The sequence below is a fragment of the Orycteropus afer genome, unplaced genomic scaffold (genome assembly GCF_000298275.1).
Source record: "Orycteropus afer afer isolate SDZICR_OR568_19922 unplaced genomic scaffold, OryAfe1.0 scaffold00974, whole genome shotgun sequence".
Taxonomy (NCBI): domain Eukaryota; kingdom Metazoa; phylum Chordata; class Mammalia; order Tubulidentata; family Orycteropodidae; genus Orycteropus; species Orycteropus afer.
In genome coordinates, this window is record NW_006922561.1 from 407,201 (window position 1) to 433,298 (window position 26,098).

The 26,098-nt window shown below is 35.5% G+C and overlaps 1 protein-coding gene across 1 annotated transcript in view; it reads right to left on the reverse strand.

Annotated features, from left to right (window-relative positions):
- Window positions 1–26,098, reverse strand: part of VPS54 (VPS54 subunit of GARP complex) — a 138,626-nt gene that overhangs the window by 75,802 nt on the left and 36,726 nt on the right. The window contains exons 4-9 of the mRNA XM_042783368.1: window positions 16,544–16,670; window positions 13,364–13,471; window positions 11,134–11,189; window positions 5,842–5,968; window positions 2,662–2,769; window positions 432–487 (exon numbers count right to left, since the gene is read on the reverse strand). Of these exons, the coding sequence (XP_042639302.1) occupies window positions 432–487; window positions 2,662–2,769; window positions 5,842–5,968; window positions 11,134–11,189; window positions 13,364–13,471; window positions 16,544–16,670 (582 nt within the window). The remainder of the gene's footprint in view (window positions 1–431; window positions 488–2,661; window positions 2,770–5,841; window positions 5,969–11,133; window positions 11,190–13,363; window positions 13,472–16,543; window positions 16,671–26,098) is intronic.

The following is a 26,098-nucleotide window of genomic DNA, read 5'->3' on the forward strand; positions in this document are numbered from 1 at the left end:
GTAGTGATACTGCCTCGGAAACCCAAGGGGGGGTCGCTATGAGTCGGGGCCGACTCGACGGCAAATAACAACAACAACAACAACAACACATGATCCACACCTTAGAAGCTCTGATGGTGCAGGGGTTAAAGCATCTGGCTGCTAACCAAAAGGTCAGAGGTCAGTGGCTTGAACCCATCAGCCGCTTGGTGGGACAAAGATGAGGTAGTCTGCTTCTGTAAAAGCTATATAGCCTTGGAAACCCTATAGGGCAGATCTACTCTGTCCAACAGGGTCACTACGAGTCGGAATTGACTCGATGGCAGTGGGTTTGGTTTTTTGGATCCATACCTTAGTAATAATTCTTTTACTAAATCTTCTCTAAATCATTCTAATTTGAGTGTATTGTCTTTTTCCTGACTGATAACCCCCATCTATAAATGCATACTTACTTCATAACAACATCAGCATCTATTTCTTCTATTTGTGAAACTTTATTAATCACACACTGCAAAATTAAAGAAAAAACAGAAACAATTTGATTAGCTGTCTTCAGAATCCTAAACACTCCATGCTTCATTTGTACCTTAAAAAGGACCTCACCAACCATAATAAGCATTTTACCAGGCTTCTCTTCTCTCTTATACATACTTCAAGGTGTCTGAAAAACTGCAGCATTATCCTTGCCCTATTAAATAATTATTCTTGAACTATATATTTTTGAACTATAATATGTTTGCTATAATATTTGCTTAAGTATAATAATTTCTAAACCTCCTATCTAAAACTGTTCAAAATAATACATCAGGGGAAAAAAAAGAATTAAAATACTTAGGAACAAGGTGAAGTCTCATATTAAAATCCCAAAAGGATTCATCTTGGAGGTTATAGTTCCTTATAATGCATCCAGCAATTTGAAGTTTAATAAATAAATAAATGCTTAGACTTTAATAGAAGTCTGAGAATTAAAATACAGCAATTTTTTAAAAAAATTTATTTACCTATATATAATATACATACAGAAAATTGTACAAATTATGTGTACAGCTGAAAAATTCTTACAAATTGAATATATCTGTGTAACCAGTACCTAACTCAAGAAACTGAACAGTACCTAGAAGTCCCTCTTTCGGTCTCCTCCCAGTCACTCCAGGCTCCCCCAAAAAAACTACTGTCCTGACTTCTAATACAGAAGATTAATTTTGAACTATATATAAATGGAATTTTATAGAATATATAACCTTTTGTATCTGGCTTCTTTGACTCCACATTACGTCTGTGATATTTAACCATGTTGAAGCCTATAATTTATTCATTCTTAATACTATAGAGTATTATATAACACAATTCTATTTATCCTTTCTACTGTTGTTGAAATGTGGGTTGTTTATAGTTTTTTTTTATTATTACAAATGGTTCTACCATGAACATTCTTGTGCTTTCTTTCGGTGAACTTACATAATGTATTTCGTTTCAGTATGTACCTAGGGAAATAACTGCTAGGCCACAAAGTAAGTGTATGTTTAGCATTAGTAGATATTACCAACAATTCTCTAAAATGGTTGTACCAATTTAAAAAGATAGTGTTTTAATTATATCTGAGAGAAGTAAAAGGGGATGATTATAATCTTTTGCTTATTTTATTTAAACATTAAACATTCACACGTGTCTATTTACCTAATGATGATTAAACCTAATAAATATATTTAACATTTTGTAAATATAGAAATGGGAGCTCTGGTAGCATAGTGCCTAAGGCATCTGACTGCTAACCGGAAGGCTGGTGGTTCAAACCCACCAGCCACTCCTCGGAAGGAAGATGAGGCAATCTACTTCCGCAGTGATACTGCCTCAGAAACCCAAGGAGGGGTCGCTATGAGTCAGGTCCAACTCAACGGGACATAACAACAACAACATATATAGAAATATTGAAGTTTAGTGAATGAAATTTATGTAACTAAAAAGCCAAAACAAAGATCAGCAAAGACAAAAAAGAAAGACATGGATTTTAATTTATAATTATAATTTCTCAGAGATCAATAAAATAAACATTGTCTACTGCTGGTGGGAGAAAAAACTGGCAAGACCTTTCTAGATAGCAATTCAACTCTATGTAGCAAACAATCTAAAATACAAGAAATTTAAGTATTAAACAATTTAAAATCAATTTTCACTCTGTAGATTAGTCCTAAGAAACTAGTGAGGGGGGCAGATCTTTATACCAAAGATGTTTGTTACAGTGTAATTTATAGCATCAAGTTAAAAAAACCTATATATTCAACAAAAAGGTTAAATTAATGTTAGTTAATGAACATAGTATTGATGGAATTTTGTACAACCATTAAAAATGATGTGTCTGAAGGCTTATATAATAATATAAGAAAATGCTTACATTATGATTCTAACTAAAATATGTACAATTCGAAATCATATATATATAAAATCATAAATGTCAAAAATGAAACAAATCAATAACAGTCTGCACATAGAAATATTCTTTAAGTGGCAGTCTTCTGGCTGGTAAAGCTACGATTTTTCTCTTTGTATTTGTCTATATTTTCAATTTTAAATACATAAGCAAGTATTACATTTTTACTGCAGGTATTATTACCATGATAATGTAAACAAAAAAAATTAACAAGATTCTATACCAAAATATATCAAATAAAAATGTTTTATTACCTGTTTAATGATATTCTTTGCTGTAATAATCATTTCTTCACCATAGATTTCTAAAAAATTGAGTTTTCTTTGTTTTAAAAGTCCAAATACAAGAGATACTAGTCTTTCCTATGAAAATAAGAATATATAATTTCACACTTCAAAATGAAATAATCTCACTTAGAGGTAGAAATATTCAGCATCAAGGGTTTTACTGCTTGATCCTCAGATCTTTATCCTGCATACGGTATTTTCTAGAACCTTGGAGAAACCTCTCCCACAGCAGTCTTGTCACCAGATTTTTGTAGTCAATGCTCTAAAACAAGTAAATCTTGTTCTATCACGGTAGATTTAAAAAAAAAAAAAAAATGGTATGAGGGCAAATGCTAGAGTATTTTTAGGCCTTATTAAAAAAAAATTAGAAAGTATCTCTTAAACTCTGATGCCAAATACATATTTTATCAACTCTGTAATTTTTAGAACACTATAATGATGACCTGAACTCTCTATTAATGTGTATAAACTTTCTTTTACTCAGGCTTCCATCAGGGTGTTCTGGGGTCTTTACTAGTTCTTGGCAAGAATCTGCATTGAGTAGTTACCAGCTAAATGAAGCCTGGATATGATAATAAATGTATACATTTATCTATAAAATATGGTCCTAACAAGTACTCAATTTGAATAATTGATAAACTACTATATTATAGTTCAAGACTGTATGCATTTGACAATGCAAAAACATTAGGCTATGTGGATCGTAACAAATTATGTATATAACATTGAGAAGAATGGGAATTCTGGAACACATAACTGTGCTCAAGAGAAACCTATGTATAGATCAAGAGGTAGTTGTTGAGCAGAAGAAGCGGATACACATGGCTTAAAATCAGGAAAGGTGTGTGTCAGGGTTATATCCTTTCATCATGTTGTTGTTGTTGTTATGTGCCGTTGAGTCGGACCTGACTCATAGTGACCCCTCCTTGGGTTTCCAAGGCAGTATCACTACAGAAGTAGATTGTCCCATTTTCCTTCTGAGGAGTGGTTGGTGGGTTTGAACCACCAGCCTTCTGGTTAGCAGTCAAGTGCCTTAGGCACTTATGCTATTCAATTTGTAATAAACCAAAAAAAAAAAAACCCTGTCATTGAATTGATTCTGACTCATAGTGACCCCCATAGGGTAAATCCTTATGGAAGTAGGCTGCCTCATCTTCCTCCTGTGGAGCAGCTGGTGGGTTTGAACTGCCAACCTTCTGGTTAAGAGTCAAAAGACTTACCAACTGTGCCCCCAGAGCTCCTTATCTGTATACTGAGCAATCTGTATATTCAGCACATAATCCAAGAAACTGGATTATGAAGGGTGTAGCATCAAGATTGGTAGAAAACTCTTTAACAGTTTATGATATGCAAATGACACAACCTTACCTGCTGAAAGTGAAGAAGACTTGAAGCACTTACTGATGAAGATCAAAGAGTACAACCTTCAGTATGGATTGTACTTCAACATAAAGAAAACAAAAATCCTCACACCTGGACCAATAAGCAACATCATGACAAATGGAGAAAAGACCGTTGTCAGGGATTTCCCTTTATTTGTATCTAAATATCAATGCTCATGAAAGCAGCAGTCAATTAACACAATGCCCTGGGCAAATGTGCTTAAATGTGTTTAAAGCGTTACCCGAGTCCTCACTTTGAGGACTTAGGTGTGCCTAACCTAAGCCATGGTATTTTCAACAGCTTCGTATGCATGTGTAAGTTGTGCAATGAATAAGGAAGACCACAGAAGAACTGATGTGTTTGAATTGTGGTGATGACAAAGAATATTGAAAATACTATGGACTGTCAGGAGAACAAACAAATCTATGTTGAAGAAGTGCAGCCAGAATGCTCTTTAGAAATGAGAACTGTCAGACTTTATCCCACATACTTTGGTTATGTTTTCAGAAAGTATCAGTCCCAACAGAAAGATATCATACTTGGTAAAGTAGAGTGCCAGTAAAAAAGAAGACCTTCAGCAAGATAGATTGACAAAGTGGCTGCTATGATGGGCTCAAGAATAGCAAAAATCATGAGGATGGCACAGGACCAGGCAGTGTTATGTTCTGTTGTACACAGGATCTCTACAAGTCAGAACTGACTAGACAGTACCTAAGAACAACAAGACAAGATATATCCAGTGCATACAGGCAAACGGATTAAAGTTAATCCATCCTATGTCTATGTGATAGTTAAGTTTGTGTGTCAACTTGGCTGGACCTGGTTGAGTGGCTGGGCAGCTGGATATAGTATTCCCCATGATGAAATTGGTTATCAACTCCATGGTGGAATCTACTGTGAGCAGCTGAGTAGCTGCCTTAGGGATGTGGTCCGCTTCCTGTATATAAGAAGAAGGCTTGGGGAACGGTCTCTAGCTTACAGCATTCTTGAACCCTGCATGTAGCCATGTCACTGTTCAACAGCCTGCAATGGTCTGCTGATCTTGGGACTTTTAATGGATTTGAATTAATGGCTTGCCATGTGGTTTGGTAATATCGGGACTATGCCTTTTTACTTGTCAATCTTGGGCTTGTCAGTCTCAGCAGCCAGCAGCTGTCTGACTGAAGAAAAGCCTCTAGCTTCAGTGGGCCAGGAGCAGGAGGCAGAGCTGAAGCCCAAGGTTGAGGGGCTTTCACCCAGTCCCTAGAGCCTGGCACTTTGAACTCGGACTTAAAGCCTCCAAACTGTAGGAGAATAAACTCCTGTTTTTTCAAACCATCATCCCATTTGTGGTATATTCTTGTCAGAATGACACTAGGTAACTAGAACAGTCTACATTTTGAACTTGTCTCTGTGAGTCAGAACTGACTTGACAGTACCTAACAACACAGTAATACAGGAGGTACTCCAGAGCATGAGGCAGATGGAATAAAGTTAATTCATTCGGTGTCAATGTTTTGAACTTGGTTTATAAACTATAAAGAACTTATTTAACTCTAATTTCTTATTAAGGTATGAAATTTATTTTTATTGTCCAATTTCAAAGGACTATGGGACTTGTGAAGGTCACAAGGCTAGTAAAGAACTTGATAGGTCTAACAGACCTTAAAAAATTAAGACAATCTTTCTCAATATAATCTGAGAAGAGTAAGTTCTAAACTTGGGCTGTTAAGAATTAAAACTAAGCAATGACATTAATTTTATTCCACAGTTCAAAACACATACCTCTTCTAAAATTTGACAGTCATCTTCCAGTGGCCTATTTAAGTCACTGTGAGAATAAGTAGAAAATTCTGCAATCATCATTTTATCTATTAGTTTTTCTAATTCACAAAGCTGTGATCCCAAATGCCTACAAAGGAAGAAAAATATATTATCTATATATCCATTAAAAACCACAAATGCACTGATGATCAAAGAAAACATAGTAGATAAATTTTTTTAGCAGACAGTACCTATGCAATAGTATAATGTTTTATTAAAATAGAATTGTTGAAGTTACCAAACTAACAGATAATTTCACTTAATCTCCTGGATTCTATTTTTCTGTTTACATCCTTAATCTCCAAACACTTCTTGAAACATGGTTACCTGGTGAATTTTATGACTGCTTTCCACAGATAAAAAATATTCAAGTTCTTTCCTCATTAGCCATTAACTGAATATCAATGCCATTCATTTATTCAATATAAGTACCTACCATGTGGTAAGCCCTGTTCTAGGTACATATAAATATCTAAAGGACTACAGGTACAAAGTGATTCAATTCAGTATCTGTCATGATCAATGTGAGTTACTGCACAAAACCCCTCAGAGGTCATTAAACTGAAAGTCATTTACACCTTAAGACTGTGAAAATATAAAAATAATGAGTTACAACTGATTCATAGCCATTTTTTTCTCATAAAATATACTGTGCTATTTCTAGTATATATAGATTCCAGCTAAAAGTTAAAGTGAGAAGGACTCTGGTCTGGGAAGAGTTACAGGCATTGTAAAGGCAGGTAATACTAAAGAGTTTAGAACCTTTTCCCTATCCATATGATAAGAATGGTCCCAAGCAGTTCCTATTCTGCAGGGGATTAAGAATAAGTACCTTCTTATACAAAGGGATTTTTGCCACAGAATCTAATAGCTTCATAAAACAATGAGTTGATGAAATCTAAAGTATCTAATTGGTCCAAAGTATTTCAAAATGCACAAGTGAAACAGGTCAATGAGAAATCTGATTATTCCACAGAATAAAAAGCTGGGGGAAAATCTTTAAAACAAACATAGGTGTGTGCTAAAACAGCAAGGAGGCCACATGTTCTGATCTCCTCTAATCCCACAAGAGGAAGACAGGATTACCAGCAGTAACCCAAGGCCTATTCCTACAAGGTCAGACATGCTGCCTCCCTCTAGCCCTTTCACCAACCGTTCCTCCCAAAGCACCCACCACCTCTCTCCTGGGTTCGATAATTCGCTGCAGTGGCCACACAGAGTTCACAGATTATGGGGTTTATTAGGGAAGCACCACAGGCTACAATTCAGGTTCAGGAAAAATGCTCAGTCTCTCTCCCAGCCCACCACCCCTCAGCCAAGAGTCTCTCACAGTCTCTTTCCCAGTAGTGCTGGTCCCTCGGTGTCTTACTCAGCAATGCATGTCTCTTGCATCTCTTTCCCAGCAACGCGTGTTTCAGGAGCCCGGGTCTCTTTCAGCAGCACGTCTTCCTCAACCAGCAGTCACAGAGCCATTCTGCCTCCAGGAGGCCTCCTTTTGAGCCCGGAAGGGTGGGCAAACTAGCCAATCACAGCATCAGAACTCTAAGCATGTGAGAGAGAGTGGGAATCTCCCAGAACATTGTATCATGCCACTCCCCCAGAAATACCCCAGGTGGATAGCTTCAGCAATCAGGAGCTCCTCAGTTGCTCATAGAAAATCCCACCTTGGAGTTTACAAAGACTTATGGGTAGAAAAGCCACACTAAGTAATTTACTACACTGCAGAGTGTGTGTGTGTGTGTGTGTGTGTATTTTCATATATATATATGGGGGAAAAAAACAACTCACTGCCATCGATCGAGTCGATTCCAACTCATAGCGACCTCCACTGGGTTTCTGAGGCAGTAAATTTTTACGGAAGTAGATTGCTCCTATCTTCCATCTGTGGAATGACTGGTGGGTTTGAACTGCCAACCTTCTGGTTAGCAGTCAAATGCCTTAGGCAATGTTCCACCAGAGCTCCTTATACATATATATACACACACAAATATATGTGTGTGTACATGTGTATATATACACCTATAAAACAAAACAAAACAAAACCCCAAACTCCATGTCATCGAGTCATTTCTGACTCACAGCGACCCCTTCTTGGGTTTCTAAAACAGAATCACTATGGAAGTAGATTGCCCAACCTTCCTTCTGAGGAATGGCTGGTGGGTTTGAATCCCCAGCCTTCTGGTTTGCAGTCAAGTGCCTTAGGCACTATGCTACCACAGCTCCATATATACATATATATATATATGTACATATGTGTGTGTATAAACATTTAATTGAAAACAAACCCTTAATGTGGGCAACTGTTAACCATATATGGCACAAACTGTAATTAATTAAAACAATATGACCTCTCAGACTCATTGTTCTTCTTTTAAAAACATTTGATAAGTAGGTGTACTGATAATTTTTAAACAAATCTGATAAGTGAAATAATGTATAAATTTGTATTTTGCAATATGAAAATTATACTTCTTAAAAATAAACAGAAGACTAATACAGTTTTCATAAATGGTACCAATATCTCACAATAAACTAATTTATAACATTTCTACTAGTGTAAATTAAAACATTATCATAAGGGGAATTTGTTAGTATCTAACAAAATTACATGGCCAATTACCCTTAGACCAAGGAATCTCACTTCTTAGAATTTGTCCCAAAGATACACTGGCAAAAATGCAAAAGAACACATGTATAATCCAGCACTGTTTGTAACTGTAAAGGAACGGAAACAACTCAAATATTGACCGATAGGGGACTAGCTGAATAAATTCATGGCACATTCTTAAGCAGACATTATACATTTTTAAAAGAATTAAGGAATACTTCTACATACTGCTATAGAAACAGAACCTTTTCTCCATTACTGCCCCCCTAAAAGAGCTCTTTAGAGCATAGTGCCTAAGGCATTTGACTGCTAACCAGAAGGCTGGCGGTTCTAACCCACCAGCCACTTCTCAGAGGGAAGGCTGGGCAATCTATATCTGTAGTGATACCGCCTCAGGAACCCAAGGAGGGGTCGCTATGAGTCAGATCCGACTCTACAGCACATAACAACAAGAAGAAGGGAGATCTGGCGGAATTTTCACTGCTAATCAGATGGATGGTAGTTCAAACCCACTAGCCACTCCTTGGAAGGAAGACTGGGCAATCTACTTCCATAAAGATACTGCCTTGGAAACCCAAGAAGGGGTCGCTATGAGTTGAATTAACTCAACGGCAGTGATTTGCTTTAATTAGTCCTTTTAGACTTTTTTTTCCCTAATCACACCTGTCTCGTGAAATTTCAATACTACATAAATAATTGTCCTGTATTACCTATTTATGTACGCTGGTCCTTTGGAAGGCCAAACTACTATAATATCCAAGATTTTTTCACTTTGGGTGATAACCCCTGTTGGCAATGCATGCTATACAACAATCTCCAGGATATATTGTAAACTGAAAACAGCAAGGTGGAAAAAAGTATCTCTAATATGCTATTGCTTATCTAGGACAAGGGACAGACAAATCCAAAAAGTAAACTTTTTTTTTAAAGTGATTTATAAAGTGAGGGAGGGAAAGTGTGGAGGGGGAACAAGATAGAAGCTAGATTTCTCTGAAAATCCTTTGTTTTCTAGATTTGACTTTTGGAATCATGTAACTACTTAAAATAACATGTAAATTTTATAAAGTAATCCTTAACTATCAAATCAAATTAAACAAATGAACTGTGTATTAAGTTAGTGACAAAACTACACAAAGAGGAATAGTTTCATGTGACTTTAAAACATAATAATTAACTTTTCATCTCACAAGGGATATATCTTTTTTTGGTAAAAATATATACAACAAAACCCACTCCCACTCCAGTTTCTAGACATAATAATCAGTGAATTGTTAGTTTCCCAGCATTTCTGATCTATTTGTTTCACTACTATTTAGTTAAACTACATGCCCCCCAACCTTCTCATCTATGCTTTAAAATAGTTGTTAACCATTTAGTCTTACATAGATAATTTTCTACAAACAGTTCAATTTTACTTTTTGCCATACGGGATCTATCTTAAGGAAAAGAAAGGGAAAAATTCTACACTGTTCTAAGTAATAATACTGTTAGTTCTGAGAGCATTCTGTGTGTACTGTGAAATAAAACAAATAAGCAATTATGTTCTTGTCACTGGAAACCATAATTTTCATTCTGGTTTAAAACAGATACAGAATTTGAAGAAGTTAAATAAAAGCCCTTTAGTACTGAATTTAAATGGGGAAAAAAATTTTTCTTTATGAAACAAAATTATGTCCTAGCTCTCTATTCACTACACAAGCCTAAAAATAATGGCCAAGGTCCAGCAGCAAGGAACACCCCTCTGATACCTAGATTGTGATCTTTAAATGCTACTTCCTACTAAAAGAAACTAGAATTTCTTGGAGAAAATGGCTGGTATAGGTCTGAAATAGAAAATAAATAATATGAACACCTTTGTCATAATAATACAAAGTAAGAAAACTATCAGCAACTACTCATGGAATCATGTCAAAGGATTCAAGATGAACTTGACCAGGGTCCCACAAGAGATAGGACAATGTGAACACTTATAAAAATAAATACAGCAAAGAACTTAAATACTTCCAACACATATAAATCCGTAAGTTTATAATAATATGAACAGAAAAAGAAAAAGCCTCAGCAATCACTTTTGGAGGATGCTAGATTTTCAACTCATTATTTTGAAAACTGCTGAATAAAAGGAAAAAAAATCTAGAATTTATCCTGCCTATCGGCTGACGGTTCAAACCCACCAGCCACTCCTCGGAAGGAAGGTTGGGCAATCCCACTTCTGTAGTGATACTGCCTCGGAAACCCAAGGGGGGGTCGCTATGAGTCGGGGCCGACTCGACGGCAAATAACAACAACAACAACAACAACACATGATCCACACCTTAGAAGCTCTGATGGTGCAGGGGTTAAAGCATCTGGCTGCTAACCAAAAGGTCAGAGGTCAGTGGCTTGAACCCATCAGCCGCTTGGTGGGACAAAGATGAGGTAGTCTGCTTCTGTAAAAGCTATATAGCCTTGGAAACCCTATAGGGCAGATCTACTCTGTCCAACAGGGTCACTACGAGTCGGAATTGACTCGATGGCAGTGGGTTTGGTTTTTTGGATCCATACCTTAGTAATAATTCTTTTACTAAATCTTCTCTAAATCATTCTAATTTGAGTGTATTGTCTTTTTCCTGACTGATAACCCCCATCTATAAATGCATACTTACTTCATAACAACATCAGCATCTATTTCTTCTATTTGTGAAACTTTATTAATCACACACTGCAAAATTAAAGAAAAAACAGAAACAATTTGATTAGCTGTCTTCAGAATCCTAAACACTCCATGCTTCATTTGTACCTTAAAAAGGACCTCACCAACCATAATAAGCATTTTACCAGGCTTCTCTTCTCTCTTATACATACTTCAAGGTGTCTGAAAAACTGCAGCATTATCCTTGCCCTATTAAATAATTATTCTTGAACTATATATTTTTGAACTATAATATGTTTGCTATAATATTTGCTTAAGTATAATAATTTCTAAACCTCCTATCTAAAACTGTTCAAAATAATACATCAGGGGAAAAAAAAGAATTAAAATACTTAGGAACAAGGTGAAGTCTCATATTAAAATCCCAAAAGGATTCATCTTGGAGGTTATAGTTCCTTATAATGCATCCAGCAATTTGAAGTTTAATAAATAAATAAATGCTTAGACTTTAATAGAAGTCTGAGAATTAAAATACAGCAATTTTTTAAAAAAATTTATTTACCTATATATAATATACATACAGAAAATTGTACAAATTATGTGTACAGCTGAAAAATTCTTACAAATTGAATATATCTGTGTAACCAGTACCTAACTCAAGAAACTGAACAGTACCTAGAAGTCCCTCTTTCGGTCTCCTCCCAGTCACTCCAGGCTCCCCCAAAAAAACTACTGTCCTGACTTCTAATACAGAAGATTAATTTTGAACTATATATAAATGGAATTTTATAGAATATATAACCTTTTGTATCTGGCTTCTTTGACTCCACATTACGTCTGTGATATTTAACCATGTTGAAGCCTATAATTTATTCATTCTTAATACTATAGAGTATTATATAACACAATTCTATTTATCCTTTCTACTGTTGTTGAAATGTGGGTTGTTTATAGTTTTTTTTTATTATTACAAATGGTTCTACCATGAACATTCTTGTGCTTTCTTTCGGTGAACTTACATAATGTATTTCGTTTCAGTATGTACCTAGGGAAATAACTGCTAGGCCACAAAGTAAGTGTATGTTTAGCATTAGTAGATATTACCAACAATTCTCTAAAATGGTTGTACCAATTTAAAAAGATAGTGTTTTAATTATATCTGAGAGAAGTAAAAGGGGATGATTATAATCTTTTGCTTATTTTATTTAAACATTAAACATTCACACGTGTCTATTTACCTAATGATGATTAAACCTAATAAATATATTTAACATTTTGTAAATATAGAAATGGGAGCTCTGGTAGCATAGTGCCTAAGGCATCTGACTGCTAACCGGAAGGCTGGTGGTTCAAACCCACCAGCCACTCCTCGGAAGGAAGATGAGGCAATCTACTTCCGCAGTGATACTGCCTCAGAAACCCAAGGAGGGGTCGCTATGAGTCAGGTCCAACTCAACGGGACATAACAACAACAACATATATAGAAATATTGAAGTTTAGTGAATGAAATTTATGTAACTAAAAAGCCAAAACAAAGATCAGCAAAGACAAAAAAGAAAGACATGGATTTTAATTTATAATTATAATTTCTCAGAGATCAATAAAATAAACATTGTCTACTGCTGGTGGGAGAAAAAACTGGCAAGACCTTTCTAGATAGCAATTCAACTCTATGTAGCAAACAATCTAAAATACAAGAAATTTAAGTATTAAACAATTTAAAATCAATTTTCACTCTGTAGATTAGTCCTAAGAAACTAGTGAGGGGGGCAGATCTTTATACCAAAGATGTTTGTTACAGTGTAATTTATAGCATCAAGTTAAAAAAACCTATATATTCAACAAAAAGGTTAAATTAATGTTAGTTAATGAACATAGTATTGATGGAATTTTGTACAACCATTAAAAATGATGTGTCTGAAGGCTTATATAATAATATAAGAAAATGCTTACATTATGATTCTAACTAAAATATGTACAATTCGAAATCATATATATATAAAATCATAAATGTCAAAAATGAAACAAATCAATAACAGTCTGCACATAGAAATATTCTTTAAGTGGCAGTCTTCTGGCTGGTAAAGCTACGATTTTTCTCTTTGTATTTGTCTATATTTTCAATTTTAAATACATAAGCAAGTATTACATTTTTACTGCAGGTATTATTACCATGATAATGTAAACAAAAAAAATTAACAAGATTCTATACCAAAATATATCAAATAAAAATGTTTTATTACCTGTTTAATGATATTCTTTGCTGTAATAATCATTTCTTCACCATAGATTTCTAAAAAATTGAGTTTTCTTTGTTTTAAAAGTCCAAATACAAGAGATACTAGTCTTTCCTATGAAAATAAGAATATATAATTTCACACTTCAAAATGAAATAATCTCACTTAGAGGTAGAAATATTCAGCATCAAGGGTTTTACTGCTTGATCCTCAGATCTTTATCCTGCATACGGTATTTTCTAGAACCTTGGAGAAACCTCTCCCACAGCAGTCTTGTCACCAGATTTTTGTAGTCAATGCTCTAAAACAAGTAAATCTTGTTCTATCACGGTAGATTTAAAAAAAAAAAAAAAATGGTATGAGGGCAAATGCTAGAGTATTTTTAGGCCTTATTAAAAAAAAATTAGAAAGTATCTCTTAAACTCTGATGCCAAATACATATTTTATCAACTCTGTAATTTTTAGAACACTATAATGATGACCTGAACTCTCTATTAATGTGTATAAACTTTCTTTTACTCAGGCTTCCATCAGGGTGTTCTGGGGTCTTTACTAGTTCTTGGCAAGAATCTGCATTGAGTAGTTACCAGCTAAATGAAGCCTGGATATGATAATAAATGTATACATTTATCTATAAAATATGGTCCTAACAAGTACTCAATTTGAATAATTGATAAACTACTATATTATAGTTCAAGACTGTATGCATTTGACAATGCAAAAACATTAGGCTATGTGGATCGTAACAAATTATGTATATAACATTGAGAAGAATGGGAATTCTGGAACACATAACTGTGCTCAAGAGAAACCTATGTATAGATCAAGAGGTAGTTGTTGAGCAGAAGAAGCGGATACACATGGCTTAAAATCAGGAAAGGTGTGTGTCAGGGTTATATCCTTTCATCATGTTGTTGTTGTTGTTATGTGCCGTTGAGTCGGACCTGACTCATAGTGACCCCTCCTTGGGTTTCCAAGGCAGTATCACTACAGAAGTAGATTGTCCCATTTTCCTTCTGAGGAGTGGTTGGTGGGTTTGAACCACCAGCCTTCTGGTTAGCAGTCAAGTGCCTTAGGCACTTATGCTATTCAATTTGTAATAAACCAAAAAAAAAAAAACCCTGTCATTGAATTGATTCTGACTCATAGTGACCCCCATAGGGTAAATCCTTATGGAAGTAGGCTGCCTCATCTTCCTCCTGTGGAGCAGCTGGTGGGTTTGAACTGCCAACCTTCTGGTTAAGAGTCAAAAGACTTACCAACTGTGCCCCCAGAGCTCCTTATCTGTATACTGAGCAATCTGTATATTCAGCACATAATCCAAGAAACTGGATTATGAAGGGTGTAGCATCAAGATTGGTAGAAAACTCTTTAACAGTTTATGATATGCAAATGACACAACCTTACCTGCTGAAAGTGAAGAAGACTTGAAGCACTTACTGATGAAGATCAAAGAGTACAACCTTCAGTATGGATTGTACTTCAACATAAAGAAAACAAAAATCCTCACACCTGGACCAATAAGCAACATCATGACAAATGGAGAAAAGACCGTTGTCAGGGATTTCCCTTTATTTGTATCTAAATATCAATGCTCATGAAAGCAGCAGTCAATTAACACAATGCCCTGGGCAAATGTGCTTAAATGTGTTTAAAGCGTTACCCGAGTCCTCACTTTGAGGACTTAGGTGTGCCTAACCTAAGCCATGGTATTTTCAACAGCTTCGTATGCATGTGTAAGTTGTGCAATGAATAAGGAAGACCACAGAAGAACTGATGTGTTTGAATTGTGGTGATGACAAAGAATATTGAAAATACTATGGACTGTCAGGAGAACAAACAAATCTATGTTGAAGAAGTGCAGCCAGAATGCTCTTTAGAAATGAGAACTGTCAGACTTTATCCCACATACTTTGGTTATGTTTTCAGAAAGTATCAGTCCCAACAGAAAGATATCATACTTGGTAAAGTAGAGTGCCAGTAAAAAAGAAGACCTTCAGCAAGATAGATTGACAAAGTGGCTGCTATGATGGGCTCAAGAATAGCAAAAATCATGAGGATGGCACAGGACCAGGCAGTGTTATGTTCTGTTGTACACAGGATCTCTACAAGTCAGAACTGACTAGACAGTACCTAAGAACAACAAGACAAGATATATCCAGTGCATACAGGCAAACGGATTAAAGTTAATCCATCCTATGTCTATGTGATAGTTAAGTTTGTGTGTCAACTTGGCTGGACCTGGTTGAGTGGCTGGGCAGCTGGATATAGTATTCCCCATGATGAAATTGGTTATCAACTCCATGGTGGAATCTACTGTGAGCAGCTGAGTAGCTGCCTTAGGGATGTGGTCCGCTTCCTGTATATAAGAAGAAGGCTTGGGGAACGGTCTCTAGCTTACAGCATTCTTGAACCCTGCATGTAGCCATGTCACTGTTCAACAGCCTGCAATGGTCTGCTGATCTTGGGACTTTTAATGGATTTGAATTAATGGCTTGCCATGTGGTTTGGTAATATCGGGACTATGCCTTTTTACTTGTCAATCTTGGGCTTGTCAGTCTCAGCAGCCAGCAGCTGTCTGACTGAAGAAAAGCCTCTAGCTTCAGTGGGCCAGGAGCAGGAGGCAGAGCTGAAGCCCAAGGTTGAGGGGCTTTCACCCAGTCCCTAGAGCCTGGCACTTTGAACTCGGACTTAAAGCCTCCAAACTGTAGGAGAATAAACTCCTGTTTTTTCAAACCATCATCCCATTTGTGGTATATTCTTGTCAGAATGACACTAGGTAACTAGAACAGTCTACATTTTGAACTTGTCTCTGTGAGTCAGAACTGACTTGACAGTACCTAACAACACAGTAATACAGGAGGTACTCCAGAGCATGAGGCAGATGGAATAAAGTTAATTCATTCGGTGTCAATGTTTTGAACTTGGTTTATAAACTATAAAGAACTTATTTAACTCTAATTTCTTATTAAGGTATGAAATTTATTTTTATTGTCCAATTTCAAAGGACTATGGGACTTGTGAAGGTCACAAGGCTAGTAAAGAACTTGATAGGTCTAACAGACCTTAAAAAATTAAGACAATCTTTCTCAATATAATCTGAGAAGAGTAAGTTCTAAACTTGGGCTGTTAAGAATTAAAACTAAGCAATGACATTAATTTTATTCCACAGTTCAAAACACATACCTCTTCTAAAATTTGACAGTCATCTTCCAGTGGCCTATTTAAGTCACTGTGAGAATAAGTAGAAAATTCTGCAATCATCATTTTATCTATTAGTTTTTCTAATTCACAAAGCTGTGATCCCAAATGCCTACAAAGGAAGAAAAATATATTATCTATATATCCATTAAAAACCACAAATGCACTGATGATCAAAGAAAACATAGTAGATAAATTTTTTTAGCAGACAGTACCTATGCAATAGTATAATGTTTTATTAAAATAGAATTGTTGAAGTTACCAAACTAACAGATAATTTCACTTAATCTCCTGGATTCTATTTTTCTGTTTACATCCTTAATCTCCAAACACTTCTTGAAACATGGTTACCTGGTGAATTTTATGACTGCTTTCCACAGATAAAAAATATTCAAGTTCTTTCCTCATTAGCCATTAACTGAATATCAATGCCATTCATTTATTCAATATAAGTACCTACCATGTGGTAAGCCCTGTTCTAGGTACATATAAATATCTAAAGGACTACAGGTACAAAGTGATTCAATTCAGTATCTGTCATGATCAATGTGAGTTACTGCACAAAACCCCTCAGAGGTCATTAAACTGAAAGTCATTTACACCTTAAGACTGTGAAAATATAAAAATAATGAGTTACAACTGATTCATAGCCATTTTTTTCTCATAAAATATACTGTGCTATTTCTAGTATATATAGATTCCAGCTAAAAGTTAAAGTGAGAAGGACTCTGGTCTGGGAAGAGTTACAGGCATTGTAAAGGCAGGTAATACTAAAGAGTTTAGAACCTTTTCCCTATCCATATGATAAGAATGGTCCCAAGCAGTTCCTATTCTGCAGGGGATTAAGAATAAGTACCTTCTTATACAAAGGGATTTTTGCCACAGAATCTAATAGCTTCATAAAACAATGAGTTGATGAAATCTAAAGTATCTAATTGGTCCAAAGTATTTCAAAATGCACAAGTGAAACAGGTCAATGAGAAATCTGATTATTCCACAGAATAAAAAGCTGGGGGAAAATCTTTAAAACAAACATAGGTGTGTGCTAAAACAGCAAGGAGGCCACATGTTCTGATCTCCTCTAATCCCACAAGAGGAAGACAGGATTACCAGCAGTAACCCAAGGCCTATTCCTACAAGGTCAGACATGCTGCCTCCCTCTAGCCCTTTCACCAACCGTTCCTCCCAAAGCACCCACCACCTCTCTCCTGGGTTCGATAATTCGCTGCAGTGGCCACACAGAGTTCACAGATTATGGGGTTTATTAGGGAAGCACCACAGGCTACAATTCAGGTTCAGGAAAAATGCTCAGTCTCTCTCCCAGCCCACCACCCCTCAGCCAAGAGTCTCTCACAGTCTCTTTCCCAGTAGTGCTGGTCCCTCGGTGTCTTACTCAGCAATGCATGTCTCTTGCATCTCTTTCCCAGCAACGCGTGTTTCAGGAGCCCGGGTCTCTTTCAGCAGCACGTCTTCCTCAACCAGCAGTCACAGAGCCATTCTGCCTCCAGGAGGCCTCCTTTTGAGCCCGGAAGGGTGGGCAAACTAGCCAATCACAGCATCAGAACTCTAAGCATGTGAGAGAGAGTGGGAATCTCCCAGAACATTGTATCATGCCACTCCCCCAGAAATACCCCAGGTGGATAGCTTCAGCAATCAGGAGCTCCTCAGTTGCTCATAGAAAATCCCACCTTGGAGTTTACAAAGACTTATGGGTAGAAAAGCCACACTAAGTAATTTACTACACTGCAGAGTGTGTGTGTGTGTGTGTGTGTGTATTTTCATATATATATATGGGGGAAAAAAACAACTCACTGCCATCGATCGAGTCGATTCCAACTCATAGCGACCTCCACTGGGTTTCTGAGGCAGTAAATTTTTACGGAAGTAGATTGCTCCTATCTTCCATCTGTGGAATGACTGGTGGGTTTGAACTGCCAACCTTCTGGTTAGCAGTCAAATGCCTTAGGCAATGTTCCACCAGAGCTCCTTATACATATATATACACACACAAATATATGTGTGTGTACATGTGTATATATACACCTATAAAACAAAACAAAACAAAACCCCAAACTCCATGTCATCGAGTCATTTCTGACTCACAGCGACCCCTTCTTGGGTTTCTAAAACAGAATCACTATGGAAGTAGATTGCCCAACCTTCCTTCTGAGGAATGGCTGGTGGGTTTGAATCCCCAGCCTTCTGGTTTGCAGTCAAGTGCCTTAGGCACTATGCTACCACAGCTCCATATATACATATATATATATATGTACATATGTGTGTGTATAAACATTTAATTGAAAACAAACCCTTAATGTGGGCAACTGTTAACCATATATGGCACAAACTGTAATTAATTAAAACAATATGACCTCTCAGACTCATTGTTCTTCTTTTAAAAACATTTGATAAGTAGGTGTACTGATAATTTTTAAACAAATCTGATAAGTGAAATAATGTATAAATTTGTATTTTGCAATATGAAAATTATACTTCTTAAAAATAAACAGAAGACTAATACAGTTTTCATAAATGGTACCAATATCTCACAATAAACTAATTTATAACATTTCTACTAGTGTAAATTAAAACATTATCATAAGGGGAATTTGTTAGTATCTAACAAAATTACATGGCCAATTACCCTTAGACCAAGGAATCTCACTTCTTAGAATTTGTCCCAAAGATACACTGGCAAAAATGCAAAAGAACACATGTATAATCCAGCACTGTTTGTAACTGTAAAGGAACGGAAACAACTCAAATATTGACCGATAGGGGACTAGCTGAATAAATTCATGGCACATTCTTAAGCAGACATTATACATTTTTAAAAGAATTAAGGAATACTTCTACATACTGCTATAGAAACAGAACCTTTTCTCCATTACTGCCCCCCTAAAAGAGCTCTTTAGAGCATAGTGCCTAAGGCATTTGACTGCTAACCAGAAGGCTGGCGGTTCTAACCCACCAGCCACTTCTCAGAGGGAAGGCTGGGCAATCTATATCTGTAGTGATACCGCCTCAGGAACCCAAGGAGGGGTCGCTATGAGTCAGATCCGACTCTACAGCACATAACAACAAGAAGAAGGGAGATCTGGCGGAATTTTCACTGCTAATCAGATGGATGGTAGTTCAAACCCACTAGCCACTCCTTGGAAGGAAGACTGGGCAATCTACTTCCATAAAGATACTGCCTTGGAAACCCAAGAAGGGGTCGCTATGAGTTGAATTAACTCAACGGCAGTGATTTGCTTTAATTAGTCCTTTTAGACTTTTTTTTCCCTAATCACACCTGTCTCGTGAAATTTCAATACTACATAAATAATTGTCCTGTATTACCTATTTATGTACGCTGGTCCTTTGGAAGGCCAAACTACTATAATATCCAAGATTTTTTCACTTTGGGTGATAACCCCTGTTGGCAATGCATGCTATACAACAATCTCCAGGATATATTGTAAACTGAAAACAGCAAGGTGGAAAAAAGTATCTCTAATATGCTATTGCTTATCTAGGACAAGGGACAGACAAATCCAAAAAGTAAACTTTTTTTTTAAAGTGATTTATAAAGTGAGGGAGGGAAAGTGTGGAGGGGGAACAAGATAGAAGCTAGATTTCTCTGAAAATCCTTTGTTTTCTAGATTTGACTTTTGGAATCATGTAACTACTTAAAATAACATGTAAATTTTATAAAGTAATCCTTAACTATCAAATCAAATTAAACAAATGAACTGTGTATTAAGTTAGTGACAAAACTACACAAAGAGGAATAGTTTCATGTGACTTTAAAACATAATAATTAACTTTTCATCTCACAAGGGATATATCTTTTTTTGGTAAAAATATATACAACAAAACCCACTCCCACTCCAGTTTCTAGACATAATAATCAGTGAATTGTTAGTTTCCCAGCATTTCTGATCTATTTGTTTCACTACTATTTAGTTAAACTACATGCCCCCCAACCTTCTCATCTATGCTTTAAAATAGTTGTTAACCATTTAGTCTTACATAGATAATTTTCTACAAACAGTTCAATTTTACTTTTTGCCATACGGGATCTATCTTAAGGAAAAGAAAGGGAAAAATTCTACACTGTTCTAAGTAATAATACTGTTAGTTCTGAGAGCATTCTGTGTGTACTGTGAAATAAAACAAATAAGCAATTATGTTCTTGTCACTGGAAACCATAATTTTCATTCTGGTTTAAAACAGATACAGAATTTGAAGAAGTTAAATAAAAGCCCTTTAGTACTGAATTTAAATGGGGAAAAAAATTTTTCTTTATGAAACAAAATTATGTCCTAGCTCTCTATTCACTACACAAGCCTAAAAATAATGGCCAAGGTCCAGCAGCAAGGAACACCCCTCTGATACCTAGATTGTGATCTTTAAATGCTACTTCCTACTAAAAGAAACTAGAATTTCTTGGAGAAAATGGCTGGTATAGGTCTGAAATAGAAAATAAATAATATGAACACCTTTGTCATAATAATACAAAGTAAGAAAACTATCAGCAACTACTCATGGAATCATGTCAAAGGATTCAAGATGAACTTGACCAGGGTCCCACAAGAGATAGGACAATGTGAACACTTATAAAAATAAATACAGCAAAGAACTTAAATACTTCCAACACATATAAATCCGTAAGTTTATAATAATATGAACAGAAAAAGAAAAAGCCTCAGCAATCACTTTTGGAGGATGCTAGATTTTCAACTCATTATTTTGAAAACTGCTGAATAAAAGGAAAAAAAATCTAGAATTTATCCTGCCTATCGGCTGACGGTTCAAACCCACCAGCCACTCCTCGGAAGGAAGGTTGGGCAATCCCACTTCTGTAGTGATACTGCCTCGGAAACCCAAGGAGGGGTCGCTATAAGTTGGGGCCGACTCGACGGCAAATAACAACAATAACAACATCCTTTTAAAAACTCTTTTGGTACAACCAAATAGTGGTTACAGAGAAATATTGCTCTATAAAAAATGTCCCAGCTAATAAATGAAGAAAGAAGTATAGAATTAGAATATAACAATTTATAACACTAAATGAAATTATAAATCCAGGCAATGATCATCAAATGGCTGCTATTATTATAAAAGAGACAGCCAAATACATGCCTCCTGACTGAAATACACACCACTATCTATTAGATGCTCTTGCCAAAAAGTAAAACTTAACTTGGATCAAGCCTTTAATTCTAACTACCAATTTGTAGAGAACCTAGGCAAAAAGAACATGTTAAATAAGGGGATGCAGTCAGCAAAATTCAGGTTCTAAGAAGCTCCACAAACCAACCCAATTTCTTCAATAAATACTTTGAAAGGGAGAATATGCAAAGAAGTGGGAAACTATACATTAAAAACACTTAAGAATTAAAAACCAAAATTGCAATGTTATTTAGAACCTGACTGCAACAACCAAAAAAATCCAAACCAATTGCCATCAAGTCAATTCCAATTCACAGTGACTCTATAGGACAGACTAGAACTGCCCTATAGGGTTTCAAGGCTATAAATCTTCACAGAAGTAGACTGCCACATTTTTCTCCCACAGAGCAGCTGGTGGGTTCAAACCATCGACCTTTAGGTGAGACAAACAGGGATATTTGAACACTGACTAGCTATTTAAAAATGTGAATGATAGTTCTTATCTATCAGAGATATCTAATGAAGTATTTATGCATGAAATGAAATGACGTTTGAGATCTGTTTCAAAATAATCCAGGAGTAGGGGGAGGGAAACAAAGTTGGCCACAAGTCATTAACTCATGGGTAATATGCAATTTACCCATCATCATATAATGCTCTTCATATATAATCACCTCCATTTTGTATATGGTTTGAATTTCTGAAAATAAAAGTTTTTCAAAAAAACAAACAGCAATAGGGTAGGATATAAAGTAATACATATCCCCAAGATTTTTTTTCTCAATTTTTATGTAGATCATAAATACCTTTTTATTGAAGACTGCAGGTAAACATTCACAGTTTAAAGTATAAGCTTACAGCAAAAATGTCTTTCTAATTTTTGCCATGTGAATTCTTAGTAGGTTGAATTATTTTCAACAAATCACAACAAAGAATTATGGTAGGAAGTCCACATGACTACACTCACTGGTATTTGGGCATCAAAATAAAATTCCCTGTCATTTTAGCATAACTTAAATGTGAGGTTCAACTTGACCTCAGATATTGTCTTAAATACCAAGTAGCTTCATTTTTATGAATTCTTAAATATCAGAATTTTAAAGCCTGATTAATATAATAAAGAGTAAATATGAACCTCAATACTAACATATAGTTTTTATTGTGTAATCACAGGTATCTGATAAGGTATGTATGAATTTTTCTATACAAATCCTTAAACATATCTCCAAATTCATAATGTTCTACAAGATTTACCTACTCATCCTTGCTTGTTTTGTGGTCACCTCCCCCACCCCTTAATATTCTTGACTATTGTTGTTGCTAGTTGCGATCGAGTCAATTCTGACTCATGGAAACCTCATGTGTACAGCGTACAACTGCTCCATATGTTTGTTTGTTTCTGTTCCATGTGGTTTTTAAGGCTGTGACCTTTCAGAAGCAGATATCCAGGCCTGTCTTCCAAGGAGCCTCTGAATAGGTTTGAACCATCATCCTTTTGGTAACAGTCAAGCACTTAACTGTTAGTACTACCTGGGAACCACTTTTAAAACAGATTCAGTAATAATGGTATAACTCTTATTATTAAATTTATCCAAATGTTTAATAGTAGATAAATCTACTGACAGTTCACTTAAAAAGTATGTACCCTAATGATTATATACAGTAATTTAGAGTGATGAAAGACATCTACTAAAATGACAAAGAACTAAACTACTACTTTCTGAAAAGGCAGTAAAGTCCGTAAGTAAATGTGGAAAATTCCAATACTTTTATATGCCTCAATTTCTACATTAATTCTGATATTATAAATATATGTTCACTACAGTGACTCTTGTGCTGCTTTCATCAGAGAAATTTATTTATTAATAAACCTAGTATGAAACTAGTATGAAACAGTCATACTAGTTTCATCATACAGCAGAAATGCTGATTTCTTGTCTTTATCTCAGGGCATATAATGTATGTATTTTCTTACTATAATATTTTGAAGATCTAAGTTATAGATGATTATTTCAGAATCAAATAATTTGTTAAATACTTCTGATACTTTCAATAATAAAAAAACTCTTAAACAGAATCTGCCAAGGTAGCCACCTATATCACATGAAACCACAATAAGCTAGAACCTATAATAAACTCTGAATTTTTTCTAGTTTTTCTTTCCAACTGAAAAAAGTATGTGACTAGTAAACAAGCTGGCTTCATTAATTTTTAACCTAAAATCAATTACAATGGTAGAGCCTACTCAATTATCCACAGTTTTAACATCCACAGATTATGCAATTAGCACTGATACTAAAAGTGATCTGTTTGAGGCCTTATAAGATCCTCAATCAAATATATTAAAAAGCATAGGTTCTAGGTTCAGATGAGATCTGGGAGGAATCCTGACTCTATTGTTTTACAACTTGCTTTATGACCTGGAATATGTTATCTAATACTTTTAAGTATTTTAAGTTTCATTATCTGCAAGAATGGGGTAAGATTACCTATCTCACAGTTTTTGAGGGATGAAATCAAATAATACACACAACATGCTTAAGCACAATGCCTGTAGAGAGTACCAAAGTATCCAATAAATGTTGTGGTGTGGTAGTGGTGTAGAGTAATAGTGGTAGAAAATAGTAAGAAAAGAAAAAATTAACAATGCTGATAAAAACTGAAATAATTTCTACATAAATGTTTATTAAGAGCAATTAGCAGCACTACAGTCTTGATTTCAAAATAACTAAAGTTTCTTATTCAATATCTGTAAGATATCAAGGTTTAAAAGTATTCTTAAGCCCACAATGAGACTTTCATATTATATCTTAACTATTTGAATTTAATTATCCTCATCAGCATTTTTAGTTAAATTAGTATAAATCACACAAATCATAGTGTTTTAGTTATTAACATTCATTTTTATTGCTAATAAGGCAGAATTTTCATTTGAGTAATAATTAAAAATATTTGTGTCCTAATAATTCAAATTGCCCAATTTTGCAACAATTCAGGCAGCAAAATCATTTAAAAGTTTAAAAGATTACACAATCAAGAAATGTATAAAAGATTCTTTTTAATAATCTCTGTACTTATATAAAGAATTATGCAATAAATCAAAATTTCCTGTTGTGTAAATTACTCCCCAAGTTCAGATGAGAAGATCAAACATTAGGATTTTTATATTAATATTAGATAGATTATAGCCTTAATCTATTGACTAGAACCCTCTTTGAATACATCGGAAGTTCAAAATTTTGGTTTGAAAAGAACAAAATTATATAGAAAGATGATATCACTTTGATTCCAATCCTGAAACACAGAGTATCCCATGGTTTTTATATACCAGGGTTTTCAATTCTGGTGTGCAAAGAATTGCCTAGAGTTTTTTTTAAAAAAAAATTTAATAGCTTAGGCTCTGCTCTCTAAGGAGTCTGATTTAACTGGAATAGTTAGGGTCTAGAGTATTATTTAAAAAGCTCTTCTTGGGGTTCTGACATACAGCCAGGGTTGAGAACCACAGTTATATATGAACTATAAATAGTTAATTGGGGATAATGGTTATGGAAATTTAAAAAAAAAGGAAAACAGAGTGGTACAAAGTATCAAGATACATTTGGAAATATCCTGGATAATTGAAGATTCCACAAATATTTATTAAGATGTGTGAATGACACAGTTCTTGCCCAAGACATTTAGAGCCCAACAGAAATAGAAAACGAGTAACTTTAACACAGCAGATTATTATAAAATTTCATTAGAGTATAAACAAACTGCTCTGGGAGTTCAGAGGTCATACACACGCAAAAAAGGTTTATATAGAAAATAACTTCAAAGTCAAAATATTACAAAAAGAATGAGAAAAGAACAAACTATACATAAGAACCATTTACTACTGCAGTGTAGTAAATTACTTTGTGTGGCTTTTCTACCCATAAGTCTTTGTAAACTCCAAGGTGGGATTTGCTATGAGCAACTGAGGAGCTCCTGATTGCTGAAGTTGTCCACCTGGAGTATTTCTGTTGGGAGTGGCACAAAATGTTCTGGGAGGTGCCCACTCTCTCTCAGGTGCTTAGAGTTCTGATGCTATGAGTGGCTAGTTTGACCATCCTGCCAGGCTCAAAAGGAGGCCTCCTAGAGGCAGAACTCTCTCTGACTGCTGGCTGAGAAAGACATTCTGCCAGAAGAGACACGCGCCCCTGAAAGAGACACACGTGCTGGGAAAGAGACGCAAGAGACACACATTGCTGAGTGAGACATCGAGGGACCAGCACTGTTGGGAAAGAGACTGTGAGAGACTGTTGGCTGAGGGACGGAAGGCTGGAAGAGAGACTGAGCATTTTTTCCTGAACTTGAATTGTAGCCTGTGGTGCTTCCCTAATAAACCCCATAATCTGTGAG